This window comes from Protopterus annectens, chromosome 4.part0 (assembly GCF_019279795.1).
Source record: "Protopterus annectens isolate FY-2018-M chromosome 4.part0, PAN1.0, whole genome shotgun sequence".
In the NCBI taxonomy this organism is placed as follows: Eukaryota; Metazoa; Chordata; order Ceratodontiformes; family Protopteridae; genus Protopterus; species Protopterus annectens.
Window position 1 is genome coordinate 481,236,131 of NC_056733.1, and position 25,569 is coordinate 481,261,699.

Below are 25,569 nucleotides of genomic sequence, written 5' to 3' on the forward strand. Positions count from 1 at the left end.
TTGATTGCATCCAACCCTTCATGATGTGGGATGTTCGTGTATAATGCAACTATGTCCAAAGACACCAGTATACATTTTTAAAATCAATTCCTGATGCAAATAAAGCATTAAGAAAATCCCAAGAATCTTGTATATAAAATCTTGTAGCTTGTACCAAGGGGTTGAAAATACTGTCAAGAAATTCTGAAATCTTTTCTGTTTTCATGCGTTTATTGGAAATAATCAGTCTGAATGGAGGGTTTTTCTGATCTTTGTGAATCTTAGGTATTCCAAACATTTTACCTAAGTTCGGGTTGTGTACTTGTAAAAAAACTAGTTCTTCTAATGAGATTTGTTGCGTGCGTTCAAGGACTTTAAGCATGTTATCAATTTTTTGAAAATGCTTATTAACTTCTTTCAAAGTAACTTCTTTGTAGAACTCATTGTTAAGTAACATGCTTTCTATACGATTAGTATATACTTCTTGTTCCATAAGCACTATTCCGTGCCTTTGTCTGCTTTCATAATTCTCAGTGACCTATCATTACTCAGCATGTACAGAGCCTCTTGTTCTTTTTTAGAAAGGTTGAACCATTTATTTTTAGCAGGTTGTTTAAGCAGATTTCTGATGTCCATTTCACAAACTTTAAGGAAAGTATGTAGTGTGCTGTTTAAAGCAGGGTTATACACACTACCTCTTTTGAGCAATACTCCACTAAAAGAATCACCTTCACTGTCAACAGAAGTGTGACTAGAGGGAAGGACAGTGGAGTCAGTAGTTTGTAAACTAGGAGAACCATTATTAATATTTTGGTCTGAGTATAAGCACTTTAAATTCAGTTTTCTAGTGAACAATCTTAAGTCCAGCAATACATCTGTAACATTTGCCCTTTGTGCTGGTATAAAAGAGAAACCTTTATTAAGTAGCTGAAAATGCTCATTGGAGAAGTGTCTGTTTGTGAGATTAAACACCGCTCCAGTTTGTATGTTATGTCCATCTATTGGTAATATGCTCTTGCTATGCTCCTGGTGATCATGCCTCTGCCTCTGTATGGGAACCGGTTCTGTCCAGTGTTCCCTCTCCCCCTCCCTCTCGAAAAACCTCTCCCTCTCGGTGCCAGCTGAGGTGTTAAGTCTGCTTGCTGGCCATTCATTTGGTGTGGTAATAAAAAAGGCTGTTGTAATTCATTTGCAAAGTCATCTGCAACTTCTACCTGCTGAAACCTTGGGGGAGGAGGAGGGGTGCGAGGTGCTTCAAACCTGTTATTAGCTGGAGCTACGAATCTTTGAACAGGTCTGACTGTTGGTTCACTTTGCTGCTCAGGGGGAGGGTGAAATTGAGGTGGGTTTCTGTTGAAACCTTGGTTGAAAGTGGTGTTAGTGACAAATCTTTGCTGATTATTAAAACCTTGCTGACCATTGAACCTTCTCACATAATTCCCATGATTATTAAAACCTTGCTGACCATTGAACCTTCTCACATAATTCTCATGATTAAGTCTATAAGCAGTTTGATCCTTGTACTGCTGCAGGTCCCTATTCAGTTTTTGCCTCTTTCTGTGTGTCAGTGTGGCCACATGTCTAGTAAGTCTGGGCGAAATGCCATCGTACAGATGCCTAAAGTAGTCAAAGTCATGATGTGACAACACAGATCTGTGCAGAGCCTCAATTTCTTTTTAACAGTATCCAGTCTGCCAATATTGTGTGTGATTAGAAGTTTTAATCCAGCCATGCCAGTATCATGGTACAGTTTAATTAATTCAGCATAAATAGCACATTGTCTCGTGATACCATTTGGGAACTTATAGAACCGTAATCCTTGTGGGATAATATTGAAGTGGATACAGGATGACAAAAAATGGTTGTCATATTCAATGTTCTTGAATAACATAATTTTGCGCTCCAACTCATGGATAAGGGACTTGCAGTGCCCATTGTGACCGTGATTAGGTAGACCAATATCCTCATTTGCGTTTTGCAATCCATCCAAACCAATATTTAGAAATGGATTATTATTGGTGATGTTTAAAAAAGACATGACATTCGCCAAGTATGTATCTGTGGCTGTTGTGGCGTCTGTATGTCAACCTCTTCAGCGTCAGTATTACTCTGTGGGTCCTGGTCAGTCCTGGGTGCATTTTGCGAATCATCATTACTTCTACCACTGAATAAGCTAGGGCTGAAACCCCTAGCATCCCTTTGAATATTGTTGCATCTGTAAAATAAACTCTGCGCTCTGCTCATCGTGTTATTAAATTCTTCCATAAGTAAATCATAGTCCGTAGCGTGCACCGGTATGTTGCTCAGAGTTTGGCTACTTGAGCCAGGTTCGACTGCAGGTGTGTCCTCCAAGTTACTTGTCAGCCAATAACAAATATAACTGAAAACTGACTAAAAAGAAGTATTCTAGTACATTAAACTCTAAACTTCTATACGAAAGAAACAGAAATAAAAAACAAAACTAACTGAAAGGATTCACACTGAAGCCAAACTGTTGATTAGCGCTTTCATCCTTTAATGTGTGTAAGGACTTCTTCAGATCTAACAAATAAAACTCAGAAATATTGTTAGGAAACACTGGAAAGTCCTTGCGACAGACAAAGATATTTCCAGAGTGATAGAGCCCACCCCCAGGTTTTTATTTAGGAACATGAAATCCTTAAGGACCTTATATTACTCAAAGAATAAACATGAATATAGCAGTAGTGCCTCTTTAGCATGTGGCACTTGCAGTGTATGCACTAACATTAACAGCAGATGTTCTTCGTGTTTCACTGTTGCAGTCATCACTTGTGGGTTATCCCTGCTGGGTAGCCCTCAGTCGGCCTGAATACCACGGTTAAGCTTTTCCCCTGCGTCAGCTGCTGTCACCTGTGGACTGACGTCAGGTTGTCAATGCTATAAAGGAGAGCAGCAGGTGCCATTACATCAGTCTTTCTTGCTGTGTAGCCCAAAGCAAAAGCAGTTTGCGTGTGTGCCGGTCGGTCGTTGCCAGAGTGGAAGTTGAATCTGAAAACAACTAAAGCTAAGTACCCCATTGGGGACCTTTTTCTTGCACTAACCGATGTCCGAAAAAGTCAGTAGTTGTCTCTGCTGTGGAAAACAAATGCCATACCGAGACTTCCATACCTTGTGCATTACATGTCATGGCCCAGACCATGATGTCCCCCTTCGTCAGTTCTGCGCACATTTCATTTCAAGGACTATTCGCCATAGAGCTGAATGTGTAGCCAGACATTTCTGAAGTAGTTCCTCGCATTACGAAATGACATCCCTTGGTCAGCAGTCTATGGATAATCCCAAAAAATGAAAAGATAAAGAAAGGGACAGACCACGCAAAGCAAGTAGTCAGTTCTCAGGAATTCAGTGAGGCACATTCGCAGCCCCTGATGCCTGACTCGTTTCCTTCGCAGGCCTCTACCGAGACCCTTTCGGAGTCCAGTATGCCACTTGGGAATGCTTCATCATCCAATCCCTAGGTTGTCTCCGCTTCGGTTGGGTCCAGAGGCCGCTACGCAAGCACCGGCTTCCGAGGAGGTTCTTTGCAGAACCGATTCAAGGCAAAAACTGATGTCTTCACCTCCGACTACCGCATCCCAATGACAAATGGATTTACTAAGGTCTAAAAGCAGAACCACCCAAAGAAAACAGTCTCTAGTCACCATCTTACTCCTCCTGCACCGCCTCAGACTCAATTACTGAAAATGGAGGAGGACCTCATAACTTTCATCAGGAATAGCCATACCATTCCTTCTAAAAGAAAAAGGGATACTTCCCCTGAAGTTCACATGGAACCAGATTCTGAAATTTCAGACTACCTTGATTCAGATGAGGAACAATGACCTTCTCACCTCCTTTGAGGATTCTGATGCAGAGGAATCCATTCTTCTGCCTCCCTCCCTAAGGATTTTTTATTTGAGGAAACCCTGCACACTCTGAGAGAGCATTTCCACAGTCTAAGAAAAGACCTAAGAGAGTTTCTCGATCTTCCTCAGCACAGATCCTTGGCCATCCCTTCTGTTCTGGACGTGGTGGATGATGTTTTCAATGAATCTAGCCTCACCCCTGACACCCTACCCCCTGTTCCTAGAAAACCTGACCGGTACTACAAGGTGCCTGATTCACATAATTACTTGTTTAAAAACCCTGCAGCAGACCGAACCAGAGGTCATCACACAGGGGCCCAAACGGTCCAAGGCTAGCTCATCTAAAAACCCAATTCCCTCTGACAAGGACTCAAGAGCTCTGGACAGATGGGGTCAGAAAGTGTACACCTCCACAACCTTAGCTATTAGAGCTCTTCACTGCCAGTTCCATATGCTTAAAATATCAACAGCACACCTTGGAACTTATGAAACAAAAAGTGTTATCTTTACCTGACACTAATACTTCCCAAGCGTTAGCAGATCTCCTGCAGTCTACTTCTCAAGTAGCTGAACACTCCCTGCACAGCGGATTCGATGCCCTAGAAGCCTCAAGTATGGCCGCTGTGGCAAGCTCCATCTTTAGGAGGCACACATGGCTAAAAGAACAGCCACTGCCTGATCATGTAAAATCAAAGCTACTTGATGCCCCCCTGGATAAAGGCTGCATGTGTGGATCAAAAGCAGAAGAGGTCATCAAAAAGATGGAGGATAAAACTAAATCTATGCAAACAGTAAAAGGCTTCCTCCAAGTTCAACCTCTCAGAAACTTTCCCTCTGAGCACTGGTCTTTCCCAGCCCCCAGTAGACAGGTTCACAATTGGCTGTCTGTAACAAATGGCCAATGGGTATTAAAAATCATTTTTCAGGGCTACCAATTTACCTTCCAACAAGTTCCAGCCTTAACAGGTTACCCAAATCTACCTCCAAATCAGTGGGCAGAAGCATTAAAACAAGTGCACATACTCTATGCTCAAGGGGCAGTGGAGCCTGTGCCACAGGAGCAAGCAGGAAAAGGTTTTTACTCCAGACTGTTCCTAGTGCCAAGAAAAGAAGGCACTTGGCAACCCATCCTCTACCTGTCCACTCTAAACACCTTCCTAGAGGCCCCAACATTTAAAATGCTAACTCTTCAAAAACTTACCAATGCTGGGCAAAAATGCATGGCTAGCCACTCTAGACCTAAAGGATGCCTACCTTCATATACCCATAAGGGAGTCTTGCAGAAAATACCTACACTTCAGAGCAGGTTCACAACACTTTCAGTTCTCTGCGCTACCCTTTGGCTTATCAGTGGCTCCCAGGGTCTTCACAAAATGCCTTCCCCCAGTGGTTGCCTTCTGCAGACAGCAAAGCATCCAGATTTACCCTTATCTGGACGACTGCCTAATCCAAGTAGACAACAAAGAGAAGTTACTACAGGACCTGCTGTTTGTACAAACAACCCTAACCTCTCTAGGGTTCACTATCAGCAGGAAAAAGTCAAACCTAAACCCCTCCAGGAAGATCACCTTCTTGGGTCCCCTCCTGGACACAGCCTCCCAAACAGCCTTCCTCTCACCAGAAAAACAATGCTTTCTGCCAAACTTCTCCCATTTAGCTTTCAGAAAAAAAAACTCCCACCAAGGAAAATTCTGCACACACTGGGTTACATATCATCCTGCATTCTGATGATTCCCCTGCCCAGGCTGCACATGAGGAAACTCCAGTGCTACCTAAAGAACCTTTGGTGCCAACACACTCATTCTATGGAGACCACTGTACCCCTCATTCCATGCATAAAGGAATAAGTTTCTTTGGTGGGCAGAGGCGGGCACTCAGAACAAGGGCCTTCCCTTCACCTACCTACTACAAGGCCAGACTATCACCACAGATGCCTCAGACCTAGCTTGGGGTGCTCATTGTGCACCCAAGGCTCTTGGGACCTCAGGCACCTTCATTGGCACATCAGCCTAAAGGAAATGATGGCAGTTCATAAGGCTATCACATCCTTCCAAGACCACCTAAAACCAGAAGTCCATCTCATAAAAACAGACAATACCATAGTCTTGTGGTACATCAACAAGCGGGGGGAGGGGGACACACAGTCCTACCTTCTCTGCCGACTAGACATGAGCCTCTGGCAGATGGCCTCCTCCATGGGCCTACACCTGATAACCCAGTACATCCCAGGAGTAAGCAACACCCTAAGCAGACCATCTAAACAGAAACTTCTTGACCCCCACAAGTGGAAACTCCAAAAGGGGACATTCCTCCAAATCACCCAGGTCTGGGTGACACCAGAGATGGACCTCTTCGCCTCACAACACAGCTGCACAAATTCTGCACCAGGGAGTTCCACCCCCTACTTTGGAAAATGGATGCTGTCTCATTCCAATGGACCAATCTCTTCATTTATGCGTCCCCCCCCCCCCTGCCCTTACTCCCAAGGGTACTGCTCAAAATAAGGCAGGAAGGACTAAAAGCCATCCTTATAGCACCAGATTGGCCCAGGCAACATTGGCACCCCTTGCTGCTCAGCCTGACCAAGGAGCCTTACAGGCCCCTGCCGTTAACTGCAGACCTCCTGACACAAGCCAGAGGGGAGATTCTGCATCCAAATCTGCACACACTCAAGCTTTCTGTGTGGCTTATCCCCCAGGGATCGGGGATAACCCACAGTTGAGCAAGCAGGTCCTAGACGTTATTAAGGAATCCAGAAGGCCCAGCGCCAGGAAATCTTACTCAGAGAAGTGGGAAAGATTCAACTCCTGGTGCCTATCAGAAGGTCACAGCAGCTCCCAGCCGCCCCTCCCACTTATTCTGGACTACCTAGCGGAGCTGCTTAACAAGGGCCTCTCCTTTTCCTCCATTAAAATGCACGCCTCAGCCATTTCAGCACACTTTCATGCTGAACAGCCTGTCTTCTCTCACCCTTTGATTAAGCAATTCTTCAAAGGTGTATCTAACATTAGGCCCCCTATAAGGGCACCCACTCCAGCCTGGGACCTGAACTATGTCTTAGAAAAACTGACATTGCCTCCCTTCGAACCAGCTGCATCAGCAGACCTAAAACACCTTTCCTGGAAGACTGCCTTCCTCCTGGCTATTACTTCAGCTTAGGAAGGTGTCAGAACTTCAAGCACTCATGGCCACTGAACCCTTTATTATCTTCCATGCAGACAGGGTGTCTCTCAGGACCAATCTCTCATTCATTCCAAAGGTAGTATCAGATATGACCTTAAACCAGGCTATACATCTCCCCACCTTTTTTTCCAAACCCTCAGAATAAAGGGGGGAGAATTCTGCACACACTGGATTTGCACAGACAGTTAAGATACTACCTAGACAGAACAAAGTCCATTAGGAGGACGGATCAACTGTTGGTTGGCTTTGCCCCAGGGAAAGAGGGGAAGCCAATCTCCAAACAGACCATTTCAAAATGGATATCCCACTGCATACAATTCTGCTACACTTTTCATGGAAAAGCTCCTCCTAAATCTGTCAGAACACATTCCACTATGGCAGCCTCTACTTCCACCACCTTCCTTAGAGGAGTACCCACCAGAGACATCCTGGAAGCTGCCACTTGGACTTAGGTCCACATCTTCACCAAACACTACCACCTGCCTCTGTTCTTCAGGGCTCAGGCAGGCTTTGTCTCTGCAGCCCTGCAAGGCATGCTAGCTCCATCCTAGGAATTTCATACTTCCATCCTCCCCTTCCTCAGCTTTGGGAATCCTCCCACAAGTGATGACTGCAGCAGTGAAACATGAAGAACATTGTACAGTTGTGTACACTTACCATAAATGTAGATGTTCGAGTGTATTCACTGTTGCAGTCCTATTTTCCCTCCCACCTTCCCCCTTAATCATATCCTTTTTGGAGATTAACTGTCATTCTTGTGGCCTTGGGCCACCAGAGACTCTCTAAAACATTTCCTTCAAGGGGCTCCTACAGGTTAGGGCAAGAAAAACTGATGTAATGGCGCCGGTTGCTCTCCTTTATACCACTGATGACCTGACGTAAGTCGACAGGTGACAGCAGCCGGCGCAGGGGAAAAGCTTGTCTCTGGTGTTCAGGCCGACCGAGGGCATCCCAGCAGGGATAACCCGCAAGTGATGACTGCAACAGTGAATACACTCGAACATTTACATTTATGGTAAGTGTACACAACTGTACTTTCTATTTTTACACACCCTGACCAGGATAGAATATATAGATTCAAAGTTTTTGCTACTTGTAGCACCTCCCATGTTGTTTACTTGGCCCACCTTTCACTGTGTTCAAAATTTTATGTAGGCAAGACGGATAGAATGCTTAGAGAAAGAATAAAGGAACATCTGTATCGTATTAGCTAAGGGAATAAAACTAATACCCTTGCAAAACATGTCCTTGCCAGTATTAAGTTTTTGGTTATAGGGAGGGTGCACGAGACATTGAGGAGGTGACATCAGGAATAGTACTGAACAACATTGAGTCTTAAGTGGATCATTAGATTGAGAGGTGATAGTGGGCATGGACTCAGTGATGTGGTCCCTATAGTACCTAAGCTGAAATCTAGGAACCTTAGACGTTGAATGTTTTTTTTACCTTTGTACTCCACTGCCACGGTGGTATGGCGGTAGCATTGTTACCTCACAGCAAGAGGTTCTCCCATTCGATTCTCGGCTTGGCTTGGGAGTGCCTTCTGTGTGGAGTCTGCATGTCCTCCCCGCGGTTGGGTAGCGTTCGAAAGACATGCGTGCGTAAATGGGTGTGCCTTCGTTGAAGGTTGGGCGTCGAGCTGGCACCTCGTCATTTTGTAAAAATCTACTGCCAATCATTAGCAGACCAGAGTTCTGCTGTGGTGACCCCTTACCGGGAAAAGCCGAAAGACAAACAACAAAACTCCACTGCCAATCATGAGCGGACAGGTGATCCGCTGTGACGACACCTAATCGGGGAAAAGGCCAAAAGAAGAATATTGTATTTTTTTATGTTTTTTATATATATATGTGTGTGTGTGTATATATATATATATATATATATATATATATATATATATATATATATATATATATATATATATATATACGCATACATACACACACACACACACACACACACACACACACACACACACATATATAAATTTGTTAGATATGCATTTTTATGAATGTATTATGATTTCTGTATTTAAGTGCTATGCATATGCTTTTATGTGACTGTTTAAATAATTTGAGTGCCTTGATGTCACATGATTCATAGGTTCATACTAGGCTATCTGCCCGAGGGCATTTACAAGCCTAGCCCATAGTTTTGTGGCTTACGCCACCCCTTTAGTATGGGGAACTATACCCATTATTTTGCTGTGCCTCTGTCGAGCAGTGACACTGAGGTAATCCCTGGGGTATATCTGCGATCTCCCATCCATTGGTCAAGATTTCTCTTGAACAAGGCCAGCGAGGTGCTCTGCCTCACATATGCCGGGATTTTGTTCCACAGCATAGGGAGTCTTTGGGTGATGAATCTATCCCTCCAGCACGTCCTATTAATAGCAGTGTCGAGGTTTAAGTCTCCCGCCCTTGTGGCTCTGACGGATCTAGATTTTTTGAGGTGAAGCATATTCATCAAATCTGGGTTTGACATGGCCTTGTATGTTAGGCAAAGGTCACCTCTGAGCAAGCGGTAAGCGACTGAATAGAGCTGGAGTTCTTTGAGTCGGGCAGCATAGGACAGATGTTTGAGACCCTTTATCCTTTTGGTAAGGAACTTTTGTGGCCTCTCCAGCTGCTGCAAGTGTCGGGATTAATCAAAGGAAGTAGTATATGGTATTTAAACTGAGTTTTTTAGTCTGATAGACATTACCTGAAAAGCAGCTTAGTCTGTGCAAGCGCTTGTGGTGTCAACAATAAAAGTTTTTTTATTGAAACTGGCCATTTTGGAGCCCCTCTGCCTTGCTGGATTAGCTTTAGTTACCATTGCTAAGTATGGACAAGTAGAAATTAAGAAAATGTGAAAAGTGGGTTAGTGAAGCATGGAGTTTGGTTTCAACCTGACTTTTAAGATCACCTGCACTTTCAAATACCTTTGACAGTCCTCCTGTATTTTTAGGGTCCAGTTTATCAGAAAGAATGAATGTGCTTAAAGAAGGAAAAGATATTAGAACATTCTTTAAGCATTTGATGCAGTTGTATTCAGTTACAGAGCTAGTAACAGTAAAGAGAGTCGGCAGAAACCGTTTCAAATTTTTAAAAGATCTGTTTGTGATCATCATTTTTTTGGAAGTGAAGAGGTATTGTACAGAGCAGGCATTTTTTATGCCTTGTGCAGGAGTTGATCTGCTGCTCCTGCTGTTTCCAGCTCAACACTTCGGTCATTTTGAGGCTGCATTGGTGTAGTAGTGAGTTCTCCATCCTTCTCTCCTCTTCCTGATGACTGTAACTTTGTGCTACAGCTAACGTGGGCTGTGTCCATAGTGGTACAGTTACCTTATTTTGTGGCTATGAAAAACACTGTAGCACATATTTGGATTTTTTTATCTTTTATCTTTATGCCTGCACACCTGCCAGTCTTCGTTAAGCTTCACCAATCAGACTCAATCCCTTTCATTCTGTGGTGGTGTGGATCATCTCCAGATCTGCCAGGGCAAGCTGTCATTCATGCAGCCATGAGGGTTGTTCATGTCCTCATCTGCATCCTAACCTGTAATATTGGGCAGAGAGATGTACGCCACACATCACAGCAGGAGCACACAGCACCTCTCTGGCTGCACGTTCATGCTCAGTATATCTGCATACTGAAGGCTGTCAACAATCTGTAGCTTGGAGGACCACACACACAAAAAAAGGTCACAGGTCTGTACCCTTCTTCTAAAGAGCTGCTGTAACCTACATCCAACTCCAGTCTCCCTGAATATGCATACCAATAATTCCTGCCAGCTCAATCAAGCACTTAAGACAGTAGTCGGACTTTTGTGGCTTGGACTATAGTCAGGACCTTATTCCTCTATGCTAATCAGGCCAGTAGGTATGTCTGGATTTTGGCATGTTTGGTTCTGTGATTCTTTCTTAGATAGGGCACCTTCTTTGCAGTCTGCATGCCCTTTCCTTATTTGTGTGTTTATTTAACCAGGAACTTTGGTTTATTTATGTTTATTTTTTTTTTTTACATTTGTTGACCGGGATAGTCCAACTGGATATATGTCCATTTTCAATGGAAGCCCAGGGAGAAAAGCTCCACATACCAAAAAAAGAGACAAGTACATACATCACTGAGTGATAAACTCAGGCAGACATGTTTAGAAAAATATAGACAAAGAATACAGGCAGATATCAATATACACAATGTGCAGACTTACATCTGATTGGAAGAGACGTATCAGAAAATGTGAACAATAGAGTACAATCAGATCTCATAATTCACAATGCTTAGACATTCAAATGCTATGAGGCATAGATACTTGGCTAAACAGCAGGTTAGATAGCAAGACATGTATTAGTGAAGTTGTTAGGTTTAGAACAAGAGCACAGCCAATGAGATGTGAGGTATTTTTTGAGTTCTCTTTTAAATAGGAGTAGTGAGGTTTCCTTGGTAACGGTAATAGGGAGTAGATTCCAGATTTTACCGGTTGAGTTGGCAAATATAGCATCGCCTGCAGAGTTGTTGGATTTTTGGGTCAGTATCATTAGTTTATCAGCTGAGCGAAATGGCCTGGGGGCACTATAAGGGGTGAGAATATTTTTGAGGGCAAGGGTGTTATCAGGTTGATGGAGTATTTTATGCGCTACTATAAGCTGGTAGAACTGTAGAAGGGTAGGATACTCTAGCCATCCCAGTGCTTTGAGGTTCTGTTAGTGGTGAGTCCTATAAGCCATGCCCCTTGGCTTCCTTCCCATGGTTTCCTATCATTACTCCAAAACATGCTTATAAGTGGGCCTGCTATGCTGCTGTTCTCCTGGGTGTGTTTGTGTATGTTTTTCAATGGACTGGCTTCCATCAAGGACTGATTCTCTGCCTTACATCAGTTGTTCATCAGGATAGGCGTTGGGATCTCCCCAAAACCATGAAGTGGATAAAGTAGGCAACAGAAAATGAAAAAAAAATGAAAATATAATAGCACTGTCTCAGTGGTCTGTGAGGTGGACATGAATCCTGTATGTTACTGTAGATAGGGAATCGTTTTCCACCTAAAGCTGTTGTTATGTAAAAGATCTTTTAATTAAAAAAAGGAAGAAAATACTTGAACTGAGATGCAGAGATTTTCTTAAAATTTAGTATTTTTGTATGCATTCGTTTGCCTCACCTGCTAGCTATTAATATCCCTCCCCCAACAGTGACTCTCAGCCCATTCTTTCTGTATCAGTGACAGTGCAATCACTGACTTAGGCAAGAAACAGCTGGAGGGAGCCCTCATCCAGCAGACAAGAAGGTTGTATGTACTGCCATCTTTTGACTGTCAGGCCTTCTTGTAGCCAACTCCTGGCTCAGACCATCTGGACTACCTGCCCAGTGGACCTGCAGTGGAAGGTTGATATCGCCATCATGTCCTTTCCACAGCCTCATTTCTGCCATGTCACCCAACCACTTTGAGGGTTGACAGGATGCTTTCATTATCACAGATGGATGGAGAATTTTTATTAGTCACTAATCCTACCTTTACTGTCTGGCATAAAGTACCTCCATTACTGTGTGGGCATTCTACTCCTTTACCATGTGCGTGCTTGCTGAAATACAAGAGCTTATGAAGGCTGCTATCACCAACTTGGCATCACAGTCTACACCCAATCCTGGCTGTTTCATTGCGCTGCATTCCTTTGTTTGCATGGTAGCAGTTAGCCATGCGGAATTCCACTACCCCACCCCCTCCAGGACTAGGTGAGCCAGCACTGGCTGCTCATTCCAATCCCTCACTTCTGCTACAACTCAAACTCTGCTCATTGTTGTCTTGGTTATAGCCTTTGCTCTATGCATAGGGCTGAGCTTTTTATTTGGATATTGTTTGCAAGCAGTGTGTCAGTTCTTTAGGTCTAGGCATCTCATGTTAACTCTAGTTTTCTGCTTATGTGTTTTTGACTTAAGTGAATCCGTAAAGTCATGTGTTTTTACTTTCTTTGTCTTACACAGTACGTGTATGTTTTCATTCGAGTTTTTAGGTACGTTAGAAGACTGGGATACAGCAGTACAGAAAACTGAAACCAGATTGTCGCGAATAAATGAACAACGAACAAAGGCATGTATAACCCAGTTATAATTTTATATGTATTTCTAAGGCTGTAGATTCAAATTTTTTATTGTTTAGAAGACTCTTAAGTGGTAGTGGGTCACAGTGGTTTAATATTTACTTATACAGAGCTTGGAAATGTACGTTAGGCCTTTTTATGTTTAGTTACCAATTCTGACTGTTGTAAGATACTTTATATCTTATAGTTTTAGTATGTTAAATGTTGTCTTTTGGCTTTTCCCGGTTAGGGGTCACCACAGCGGAACTCCGGTCCGCTAATGATTGGCAGTAGATTTTCACGAACACTGAGGTGCCAGCTCGACGTTCAGCCAAGGCCCGCCCATTTACGCATGTCTTTCGAACGCCCACCCAACCTACGAGGAGGACATGCAGACTCCACAACATAGAAGGCACTCCCCGCACTCCAGCCGAGAATCGAACGGGAGAACCTCTTGCTGTGAGGCAACAATGCTACCGCTGCACCACCGCGGAAGTAGTTTTAGTATGTTAAATAAAATTTCCAAATGATTATATATAAGCAGTTATTGGCATCACTGCACAGTCTTCTATTACATCATAGGCTTACAGTTTTCTTTTAGGTTCACAGAACAAGATATGAATCTTATTCATTTATTCCGTCTGCACTGTGTGAGTCGTTGAGACACTACTCCAATTCAATCTGGCAGAGGTGATGCTCCAGCATTGAGCTGCTAAGAATTCTTCCCTCCCATAATGCCCATGTCCCCTTAGCTAACTCGGATCTTGTGTGTTCCCTTTGTGAACAGCAGTGCAGTTTGTAGCAGATAAGTGCTCCACCTCATTTACATTATATAAACGTGTCTCTCTCTCTCTCGGCTAAATAGTGGTTAGCTAGTTAGTTGTGATAGGATCTTTGTACCTTAGCTATTTTTTGCTGTTATCTCTGAATTTTCCTGTCAAATTATAAGAATAAGATCCTTGGCTTTTATCGCCAACTTCCTTTTTTCCTTTAGTAGAGTTTAACAAGCTAAATTCTATATATTGGGCTTATTCCCTTGTAACAGTTGCAGTTATTTTTAATTATTAGTTTGTTAAAACTCAGTAGTTAATTCTTATTCAAGTTTGTTGTTTCTTGTGCAAGTGTATTAGAGTGTTAACTTTCCCTTCTTTCATCATTGAAGCTTGATTATAAATATGGCGAAGAGCTTTAAAAGAATTCTCTAAATTTGGACATGAGATCCTGCCAGGATCTTCTTGATCTTTTTGTGGTTTGCCTCGGAGTCCCTCATCTCTCTCTCTCTCTCCCCTGTGATATATGTTCTTCCTTTAGATCCTAAGCTTTAGTGGGTTGGAGGAACAAACTTGATTATCAAAGGCTTGCTTCCACTGGATCCAGAGCCTCAAAAGTTAAGAAAAGAGTTGGAAAAAACAGGTGGAATCTAAAGATTCAGATCCCAAAAAAGGTTAGCTGAATCTTCAGCTTTGGTCTTGACTCTTAATTTTCCTAGAATCAAGGAGCATAGGACACATGTTCTTCGTGTTTCACTGTTGCAGTCATCACACTTGGGTTATCTCCCTGCAGGTAGCCCTCAGTCGGCCCGAATACCAGAGCCTTGGGATTTCTGCGTCAGATGCTGTCGCCGCTTCTATGACGTCAGAACATCAGGGGTATAAAACATGTAGCTGACACCATTACATCAGCTTTTCTTGCCACGCAGGAGCCCGAAGCAGAAGCAGTTCGCAAGTGCCGGTTGGCCACAACCTGAAATTGTCGTTTTTCGAGTTTCAAGCCTGAAGTCTTCTAAAGCTAAGTACCCCATTGGGGATCCTTTTTTCTTGCTCTAACCGATGTCAGAAGAAGTTAACAATTGTCTTGCAAGTGGAAAGCAAGTACCTCACAGAGATTTTCATTCTTACTGCGTCACCTGTTTAGGCCCAGACCACGACGTTCCTCGCTGTCGGTTTTGTGCCTTGTTAACGCCTGAACTATTCGTCGACAGGCTATCTTTGTTGCTAAATTCTTTCTCTCTTGTTCTCCGTATTCCGAAATGGCTTAGATTACTCACTTCTACAGATTTGCAGGCCTCTGCTGAGAACCTTTCAGAGTCCAGTATGCCGCAAGTTGCTTCTTCGACTATGGAACCTGCGGATGTCTCTACCTTGGATGGATCCGGAGCCACTGTGCAGACACCGGCTTCTAAGGGTGTATTCTAACCTTCCAATGTTCGTATTAAACCGACATCTTCGTTTTTGACTAAACCTACCGAGATTCTCAGGCCCAGAGTTGACCAAAGCACATGCTCAAGTTCCCATGCCATGGAAACAAATGCTTAGAATGGCTGAAGACCTTATAACTTTAATTAGGGGAAGCCAGCCTTCCCCCTCCATAAGACAAAGGATACAGACCGTGAGTTCGATGACTCTGATTACCAGGACGTTCCCTTATCTACCTATGAGGATTCAGATTCAGAGGATTCCATTCCCTCTGCCTCCCCTCCAGAAGACTTTTCTTTTGGTGAAACCTTGCATACCTTAAGAGAGCATTTCCGCTGGGAATGCCAGGACTGCCCACAGTCCAAAAAGAGACTCGGAGAATTTTTAGACTTGCCTCAGCACAGGCCTCTAGCTTATACCCCCTGTCCTGGATATTGTAGATGACGTCTTCATGGAGTCCAGTTTTACTCCTGATTCTTTACCACCAGCTCCTAGAAAGCCTGACGGGTACTACAGAGTACCTGACTCACACAAATTTCTCTTTAAGAATCCCACTGCGGATCCAGAGATCATTTCTCAGGGACCTAAAGGTGTTAAGGCCACTACAGCCAAAAACCCTACCCCTTCAGACAAGGATTCTAGAGCTTTAGACAGATGGGGTACGAAGGTATACACCTCTGCAACTCTTGCCATAAGGGCTTTAAATTGCCAGTTTCACATGTTGAAGTATCAGTAGCATATCATGGAACTACTTAAACAGAAAATGTTGTTGCTTCCAGGTTGTGCAGAGAATAAAGATTTACAAGAGTTAATACATTCTGCAAACCAAGGTAGTAAACATACTTTGTAGGATGGTTTTGATGCCTTAGAACCATCTTGCAGGGCTGCTGTCACTGGGTCTGTACTGAGAAGGCATGCTTGGCTGAAGGGACAAATCTTGCCAGACCATGTCAGATTTACAAGAGTTAATGCATTCTGCAAACCAAGGTAGTAAAGATACTTTGTAGGATGGTTTTGATGCCTTAGAACCATCTTGCAAGGCTGCTGTCACTGGGTCTGTACTGAGAAGGCATGCTTGGCTGAAGGGACAAATCTTGCCAGACCATGTCAAAGCAAAATTGCTAGATGCTCCATTAAACCAAAAATGCTTGTTTGGCACAAAAGCAGAAGTTGTTCTTAAAAAGATGGAGGAAAAAGCTAAATCTATGCAAACTGTTACAGATTTCTTGCAGGTACAGCCACCTAGATTCAGTAGCCATTGGCCTTCTAAAAACTTCTCCTTTCCAGTCCCTCCCTGGCCTTCTCAGTCCAAACCCAGGAGGCAACAGACCACCAAGACTACAGTCTCAGGGTATGCAGAGATCTAAGCAATGGAGTGCTCCCTCCTCTAAAACCGGGAGTGGTAAGCCACCCCCTTCTGGAAAAAGTTCACAATGACTTGTCTGTCATTCTTCCCATCCATGCCCAAGTACTTGCACCCCTAGGAGGAAAACGTGCCTTGCATGCTAAAAAATGGGTTGTCCATTACCCAAGACCAGTGGGTCCTAAGCATTGTATCCCAGGGATACAGATTCTACTTCCACTCACTGCCAGCCCCAAGCGGGGTGCCAGACCTTCCTCCAAACCAGTGGGCAGAAGCTCAAAAGCAAGTACTTTCTCTTCTCAGTATCAGGGTTATTCACCTGTTCCTATCCAGACTGTACCTGGTGCCCAGAAAAGAGAGCTCATGGCGCCCTATCCCGGATCTGTTCATTCTCAACACCTTCCTGGTGGTCCCAAAATTCAAAAGGCAAACACTAAAATAGCTGCTTCCTATACTAGCCAAGGACTCTTGGCTAGTCACCCTAGACTTAAAAGAAGCTTATCTATACATCCCCATAAGGGAATCTTGCAGGAAATGTCTACATTTCAGGGTAGGCTGTATGCACTATCAGTTCTCTACACTTCCCTATGGCTTATCTACTGCACCCAGGGTATTCACAAAGTGCCTGGCTCCAGCCATTGCATACTGCAGGCAGTGAAATATTCAGATTTACCCATACTTGCACGATTGGATGATTCAGGCAAGTAGTCAGGAATTGCTATTTCAGCACCTGGCATTTGTAAAGAGACTTCCAACATCTCTGGGGTACACCATTAATGAAAAGAAACCACATCTGGTGCCCAGCCAAAAGATTGTATTCCTGGGAGCAAGTTTGAACACAACTTCCCAGATGGCATTCCTCACTCCAGAAAAGCAGGTTCATTTGACAAACTACTTCAAAACTAATGGCCTCCAGGACCCAGCTATCTGCAAGAAAAATACTGCAAGCCCTAGGTTCATGGCCTCATACATTTTACTAATTCCATATGCAAAACTGCATATGAGGAAACTTCAGTGGTACTTAAAAAGTCTCTGGTGTCAACACTCACAGGACTTGGAAACACTGATTCCTATCATTCCTTGTCTAAGGGCAAAGTTCCTTTGGTGGGCAGAGGCTTGCAACCACAACAAGGAACTTCCTTTCACTCAAACCCTCGCCCCCCAAACCATGTCAACGGGAGCATCAGACTATGCATGGGGGGCTGACATGGCAGACAAAGGCATTCTAGGCAAGTGGAGCCCAGGACAAATTCATCTGCATATCAATCAAAAAGAAATGTTAGCTGTGCAGAATACTCTGACAGCCTTCAAATACCTTTTCCTTCCAGGACAACTCTTGATAAAGACAGACAACGCCACAGTTAGGTACATAACAAGCAGAGGAGAACTCATTCCTAACCTCTCTGCAGGTTAGCCATGGCCCTGTGGAACACGGCCTTGAGCAACCAAGTGCACCTGCAAGCTCATTTCCTGCCAGACAAACAAAATACACTGGCAGACTTAAGCAGAAAGCTACTGGACCCACATGAGTGGAAACTGGAACCCAACTCATTCAAATTTCTAATCAACAGGTGGGGGACACCAGAGGTCGACCTCTTTGCCTCCCCCCAAAACCATCAATTGAGCAAACTTTGCACCAAAAATCCCCACAGCCAGGCATGGCTAGTGGATGCCCTATTCTTTACATGGGAAACCCTCTCAATTTATGCCTTTCCCCTCTCCCCCTCTTCTCAGAAGTAACACTCAAGATCAAGCAGGACAGACCAAGGGCAATCCTTAGTGCACCAGACTGGCCTCGCCAGCACTGGTACCCACTCCTACACAGTCTGACAGCAGTGCCACCTACATCAGACCCCCTTCCTGCTGTCCCAGCAGGAGGGTCAGATTTTACATCCTCAGTTGCAAACCCTGAACCTTGCAGGCTGGCTTCTTCCCTGAACACAACACCGGCAACCATCAGCAAACAGGTGGTGGATGTCATTCTTGAGGCCAGAAGGCCTAGTACTAGGAAATCCTATTCAGAAATGTGGAAAAGATATGACGTTCTTCATGTTTCACTGATGCAGTCATTACATTTGGGTTATCTGCTTGCAGGTAGCCCTCAGTCAGCTTGATTAACAAAGTCTTGGGTCCTGCGTCGGTTGCTGTCCCTTCTTACATGACGTCAGGTCATCAGGGGTATAAAACATGCAGCCGACGCCATTACATCAGTCTTTCTTTCCATGCGGTGCCAGAAGCAGTTCAAAAGTGCCGGACAGCCGACTCCTGAAATTTTCTTTTTCGAGTTTCAGAACCGAAGTCTTCAACTAAAGCTAAGTACCCCATTGGGGAAACTTTTTCTTCCTCCTTACCGATGTTAGTAAAAGTTAATAATTGCATTACTTGTGGAAAGCAAATACCTCATAAAGATTTTCATTTGTACTGTATTCCTTGCCTAGGTCCTGACCACAACGTACCTTGCTGTCGGTTTTGTGCTTTATTTAATAAGCGCACTATCCGTCATCTGTATATTTTCGCCTCTAAATATTTCGGTTCTCAGTTTAATTATCCAGAAATGTCATCGGTTAGCCATCCGACTACCGGGATTCTGAAAAAAAACGCAAAGATAAAGACAGAGACGGGCCACCGATGTCCAAAACTGCCGACGACACTTCTCCTAAGCCAGTCGCCAGTTTGCTGGTACTCAGTGAGGCACTTTCGCAGCTCCTGATATCCGCTACTTCTGATTCGGAGGCCTGTACAGAGAACCATTTGGAGTCCGGTATGCCACAAGATGCTTCAACTGTGGAACCCGCGGATGTTTCTTCCTTGGATGGGTCCGGAGCTGCTGTGCAGGCACCGGCTCCTGAGGGTGTATTCATGCCTACGGACTTGCATATTAAACCGATGCCTCCTAATTTACTTAGGCCTAAATTTCGATCCATGTTTAAAAAAAATGACACCCAGGCCACATGCGTCTAGGCCTAAAAAAACAACTGATAAGAATGGCTGAAGATCGAATAACTCTAATCAGGGTTAGCGAACCCCCCCCCCCCCCTTCTAAGAGGCCTAGGACTGAAGTTGATTATGAATCTTCTGAACAGGATTCTGTTTTTTCTGACTCTTCTGATGATCTGGATTCGTCCTTACCTACTTATGAGGATTCTGATGCAGAGGACTCTATTCCCTCTGCTTCCCCTCCTGAGGATTTTTCTTTTGGGGAAACCTTACATACTAGGGCGCATTTCCACTGGGAAAGCCAGGATTTTTCTGATTCAAAAAAAGAGGCTTAGGAATTTACTTCTCCTACCTCAGCATAGGCTTTTAGCTATTCCTCCTGTACTAGACATTGTTGATGATGCTTTCTCGGAGTCTAGTTTGGCCCCTGATTCCCTGCCTCCTGCTCCCAGAAAACCTGACAGATACTACAGGGTCCCTGAGTCCCACAAGTTCCTTTTCAAAAATCCTATTGGAGATCCAGAGACTATTTCACAGGGGCCCAAGGGCATTAAGGCTTCTACTGCTAAAACTCTTACCCTTTCTGATAGACTCCAGGGCGCTGGATAGATGGGGTAAGAAGGTTTACACTTCTGCAACCTTGGCCATTAGGGCTTTAAACTGCCAGTTTCATATGTTAAAATATCAGCAGCATGTTATTGGACTGCTTAAACAGAAAATGAAGTTGATTCCTGACTGTGTGGAAAATAAAGACTTACAGGATTTAATGCATTCTGCCAAACAAGTTGGAAAACATACTTTGCAATGTGGTTTTGATTCATTAGAGGCCTCTTGCAGGGCTGCTGTTACTGGGTGTTTGCTCAGAAGGCATGCTTGGCTTAAGGAGCAATCTTTGCCTGATCATATTAAAGCTAAATTGTTGGATGCTCCTTTAAATCAGGACCACCTGTTTGGCAACAAGGCTGAGGAAGTTCTTAAAAAGATGGAAGATAAAGCTAAATCTATGCAACCTGTTAAAGATTTTTTTGCAAGTTCAGCCTCCTAGATTTAGTAGGCACTGGCCCTCTAAGAATTAGTCCTTTCCAGCCCCTTCCAGGTCTTCTCAAGCCAAACCCAGACACAGCAAAAACCCCAGGTTTCAGTCCCTGGGGACTCACAGAACTAAGCAGTGGAGGACCCTCCACTTCCAAGTCTGAGAATAATAAAGACTCCCTCAACTTGCTGCCCCTTTGTGGGGAAAGATTGCTTTTCATGCAAAGAATTGGGAACTCATTACCCAGGACAAATGGGTTTTAAATATAGTGTCCCAGGGATACAGATTTCACTTCCACACGTTGCCAACACCAACTGGGTTGCCGGACTTACCTCCAAATCAGTGGGCAGAGGCCCAAAAACAAGTACTTTCTCTCTCAAGCATGGGGGCTATTCAACTGGTACCAGAAGTGGAAAAGGGACAAGGTTTCTACTTGAGACTTTTCCTGGTAACCAGAAAAGACGATTCATGGCGTCCTATCCTGGACCTGTCTTTTCTAAACACCTTTTTGGAGATTTCAAAATTCAAGATGCTGACTCTTCAGTTATTTCCTATGCTAGGCAAAGATGCTTGGTTGGCAACACTAGATTTAAAAGAAGCATACCTGCACATCCCAATCAGGGAATCTTGCAGAAGATACCTACGCTTCAAAGCAGGCTACACGCACTATCAGTTCTGTGCACTGCCGTTTGGCTTATCTACTGCACCCAGAGTATTCACAAAGTGCCTAGCTCCAGTTATTGCATTTTGCAGGCAAAGAAATATTCAAATATACCCATACCTGGACGATTGTCTAATTCAGGCAGAAAGCCAGGACATACTTTTGAATCATCTGGCCTTTGTAAAAAGGGTTCTAACTTGTCTGGGGTACACCATAAACAAAAATAAATCACACCTGGTACCCTGTCAACAAATTATATTCCTGGGAGCAAGCTTGAATACAACTTCCCAGATGGCTTACCTCACGCCAGAAAAGCAAATTCATTTGACAACCTACTTCAAACAAGTGGCCACAAAAACCCTGCTATCTGCAAGACAAATACTGCAAGCCTTGGGGTTCATAGCTTCCTGCATTCTTCTAATTCCATATGCAAGACTGCATATGAGGAAACTACAGTGGTATCTAAAAAGCCTATGGTGTCAACATTCTCAAGACCTAGAAACAATGATTCCTATCATACCTTGCCTACGCCTAGAGTTCCTTTGGTGGGCAGAGGCCTGCCACCAAAACAAGGGACTACATTTCACACCACCCCCTGCTGCCCAAACCCTAACAACAGATGCATCAGACTATGCGTGGGGGCCTCACCTGGCAGGGAAGTGCATTCAGGGCAAATGGAACCCAAGTCAAATGCCCCTGCATATCAATCAAAAAGAAATGTTAGCTGTACAGAATGCTCTGACAGCCTTCAAGGACCACATTCTTCCAGGACAACTAATGGTAAAGACGGACAACACCACTGTTATGTGGTACATAAGCAGGGAGTACACATTCTTACCCCCTCTGCAGACTAGCCATGGCATTGTGGAACACAGCCTTCAGCTACCAAGTGCACCTACAAGCTCAATTCCTGCCAGGAAAATTAAATACACTGGCAGATGGACTAAGCAGAAACCTCATGGACCCACACAAGTGGAAACTGGAACCAAGGATTTACGACATGTTGACAAGCAAGTGGGGGAGCCCAGATATAGACCTGTTTGCCTCTCCCCAGAACTACCAATTGGACAAATTTTGCACAAGGACTCCCCACAAACAAGCCTGGAAAGTGGATGCTGTGTCCTTCAGCTGGAAAAACCTATCAGTGTATGTCTTCCCCCCTCTGCCTCTGCTCTCCAAAGTATTACTAAAAATCAAACAGGACAAACCAAGGATGATTTTGATTGCTCCAGAATGGCCGCGCCAACACTGGTACCCACTCCTGCGCAGTGTCACTGTTATTTCCATGGCACCTGCCTCAGACTCCTTACCTGCTGTCTCAGCAGGGGAACCAGATTCTGCACCCTCAGCTTCCAACACTGAACCTTGCAGCCTGGTTAATTACTTAATCTCTCCTTTACCATCCCTCAGTAAACCTGTGATGGATATCATTTTAGAGGCAAGGAGGCCTAGTACTAGAAAATCATATGATGAAAAATGGAAAAGATTCTGTGCCTGGAACCAGTCTCAAGGGATGAGCACAGCAGCGCCCAATTTACCTCAGATTTTACAATACTTAACTGAGATGCTTCACAAGGGCCTGTCTTTTTCCTCCATTAAAATCCACGTCTCAGCCACTTCTGCTCATTATAACACAAAACCTCACCTCTTCTTTCATCCGCTGCTCAAGTAGTTCCTCAGAGGGGCCAAAAATTTGAGACCACCCAGGAGAGCTTCAACCCCAGCCTGGGACCTTAACTTTGTCTTGGAGAAACTCACTCTACCTCCATTCGTGCCAGCTGCTACTGCAGACTTAAAATTTCTTTCTTGGAAAACAGCTTTCCCTTTAGCAGTCACTTCAGCTAGAAGGGTATCTGAATTACAGGCCCTTATGGCAGTGGAGCTTTTCATCATCTTTCATGTGGACAGGGTGTCCCTCAGAGCCAATCCATCCTTCATGCCCAAGGTGGTATCCAGTGTGGCACTTAATCATTCCATTCATTTGCCAACCTTCTTTCCCAATCCACAGAATAAAGGGGAACGGAAACTGCATTCCTTAGATGTGCACAGACAACTTAGATTCTACTTGGACAGGACTAAACCTCAAAGGAAATCTGAACAGCTGCTGGTGGCATTTGCTGCAGGGGCAGAGGGGAAGGCTATTTCAAAACAAACCATTTCTAAATGGATAAGCGATTGCATTCATTTCTGCTATAAGCACCATGGAAAACCTATCCCCCTAGGGTATCAGACCTCACTCCACCAGGGCTGCATCTACCTCTACAGCCTTTCTCTGAGGCGTCCATACCAGCGACATCCTAGAAGTTGCTACCTGGAGTTCTGTACATACTTTCACCAAGCATTATAATTTGCCAATTTTCTCAAAGTCCAGAGCTGGCTTTGCCACTGCAGTCTTGCAGGGCCTTATAGCTGGCCCTTATGCTATCTAAATTCCTCCTCCCAACCATAGCTTTGGGAATCTACCCAAATGGTAATGACTGCAACAGTGAAACATGAAGAACATAGTACGATTGTGTACACTTACCGTAAATGTAGATGTTCGAGTGTATTCACTGTTGCAGTCCTGGTTTCCCTCCCTCCAGCCCCCTAACTTCTTTTGGCTATACCTCTACTTTCCTTTACTATGCTTAAAAGCCTTTTTGGTGTATTTGCTTTTTTTTTGTTGGAGGTATGTCTTTGTGCTTTTATGTTTAATTGCTTCCCATTGGGGGGGCACCTGACATCTGGGGCAAGAAAAACTAATGTAATGGCTTCGGCTGCATGTTTTATACCCCTGACGACCTGACATCATGGAAGAAGGGACAGCAACTGACGCAGGACCCAAGACTTTGTTAATCAGGCCGACTGAGGGCTATCTGCAAGCAGATAACCCAAATGTAATGACTGCAACAGTGAATACACTCGAACATCTACATTTATGGTAAGTGTACACAACTGTACTTTCTTGGAGCCAGTCTCTAGGAAAGGGCACAGCAGTGCCCTCCTTACCTCAAATTCTAGATTACCTAGCAGAGCTGCTCCACAAAGGCCTTCCTTCTCATCAATTAAGATTCATGCCTCGGCCATCTCAGCTCATTACAATACTGAGACATTTCTCTTTTCTTACCCTCTGATCAAACAGTTCCTGAGAGAAGCTAACTATTTAAGACCCCCGAGGAGAGCTCCCACCCCTGCCTAGGACCTTTTCTTTGTACTAGAGAAGCTCATGCTTCCCCCTTTTGAACCTGCTGCTACAGCAGAGTTAAAATTCCTCTCTTGGAAAACAGTCTTACTTCTAGCCATCACTTCAGCAAGAAGAGTGTCTGAGCTTCAGGCACTAATGGCTGTGGAACCCTTCATTATTTTCCAGGCTGACAGGGTCTCCATCTGGACTAACCCATCATTTATGCCCAAGGTGGTATCCAGTGTGGCCTTGAGCCAATCCATCCATTTACCAACCTTTTTCCCTAATCTTCAAAATAAAGGGAAAAGGATCCTGCACTCCTTGGACGTGCACAGACAGCTCAGGTTCTACCTTGACAGGACTAAGCCTTTCAGAAAATCTGACCAGCTGCTAGTCAGCTTTGCTACAGGGGCAGAGAGGAATTCAAAGCAAACAATTTCAAAATGGGATAGCACACTATATCCATTTCTGCTACAAACACCATGGAAAAACCTACCCCACAGTGGATCAGAACTCATTCCACTAGGGCTACCTCAACTTCTATAGCATTTCTCAGGGGAGTCCCTACCAGGGACATCCTGGAAGCTGCACCCTGGAGTTATGTACACACCTTCACCAAGCATTACCACTTACCTGTCCTTTCTAAATCCAGAGCTGGATTTGCTACAGCATTCTTACAAGGCCTGATAGTCAGCCCTAATACTTCTTGACTGCCTCCACCCTTAGTCAACTTTGGGAATCAACCCAAGTGTGATGACTGCAACAGTGAAACATGAAGAACATAGTACAGATGTTCTTCGTGTTCCACTGTTGCAGTCATTACATTTGGGCAATCTGCTGGCAGGTTGCCCTCAGTCGGCCTGATTAACAAAGTCTTGGGTCCTGCGTCGGTTGCTGTCCCTTCTTCCATGACGTCAGGTAGTCAGGGGTATAAAACATGCAGCCGACGCCATTATATCAGTCTTTTTTGCCACTCTGTGCCCAAAGCAGAAGCAGTTTGCAAGTGCCAGTCGGCCGACTCCTGAAATTTTCATTTTTGAGTTTCAGAACCTAAGTCTTCAACTAAAAAGCTAAGTACCCCGTTGGGGAAACTTTTTCTTGCTCCTTACCGATGTCAGTAAAAGTTAATAATT

At 44.2% G+C, this 25,569-nt stretch overlaps 1 protein-coding gene across 2 annotated transcripts in view; it reads left to right on the top strand.

Moving 5' to 3' along the window:
• Nucleotides 1–25,569, top strand: part of SART3 (spliceosome associated factor 3, U4/U6 recycling protein) — a 1,581,088-nt gene that overhangs the window by 1,175,712 nt on the left and 379,807 nt on the right. For both annotated transcript variants that reach the window (XM_044068408.1, XM_044068409.1), the window contains exon 14: nt 13,019–13,095. In XM_044068408.1, coding sequence (XP_043924343.1) covers nt 13,019–13,095 — 77 coding nt within the window. The remainder of the gene's footprint in view (nt 1–13,018; nt 13,096–25,569) is intronic.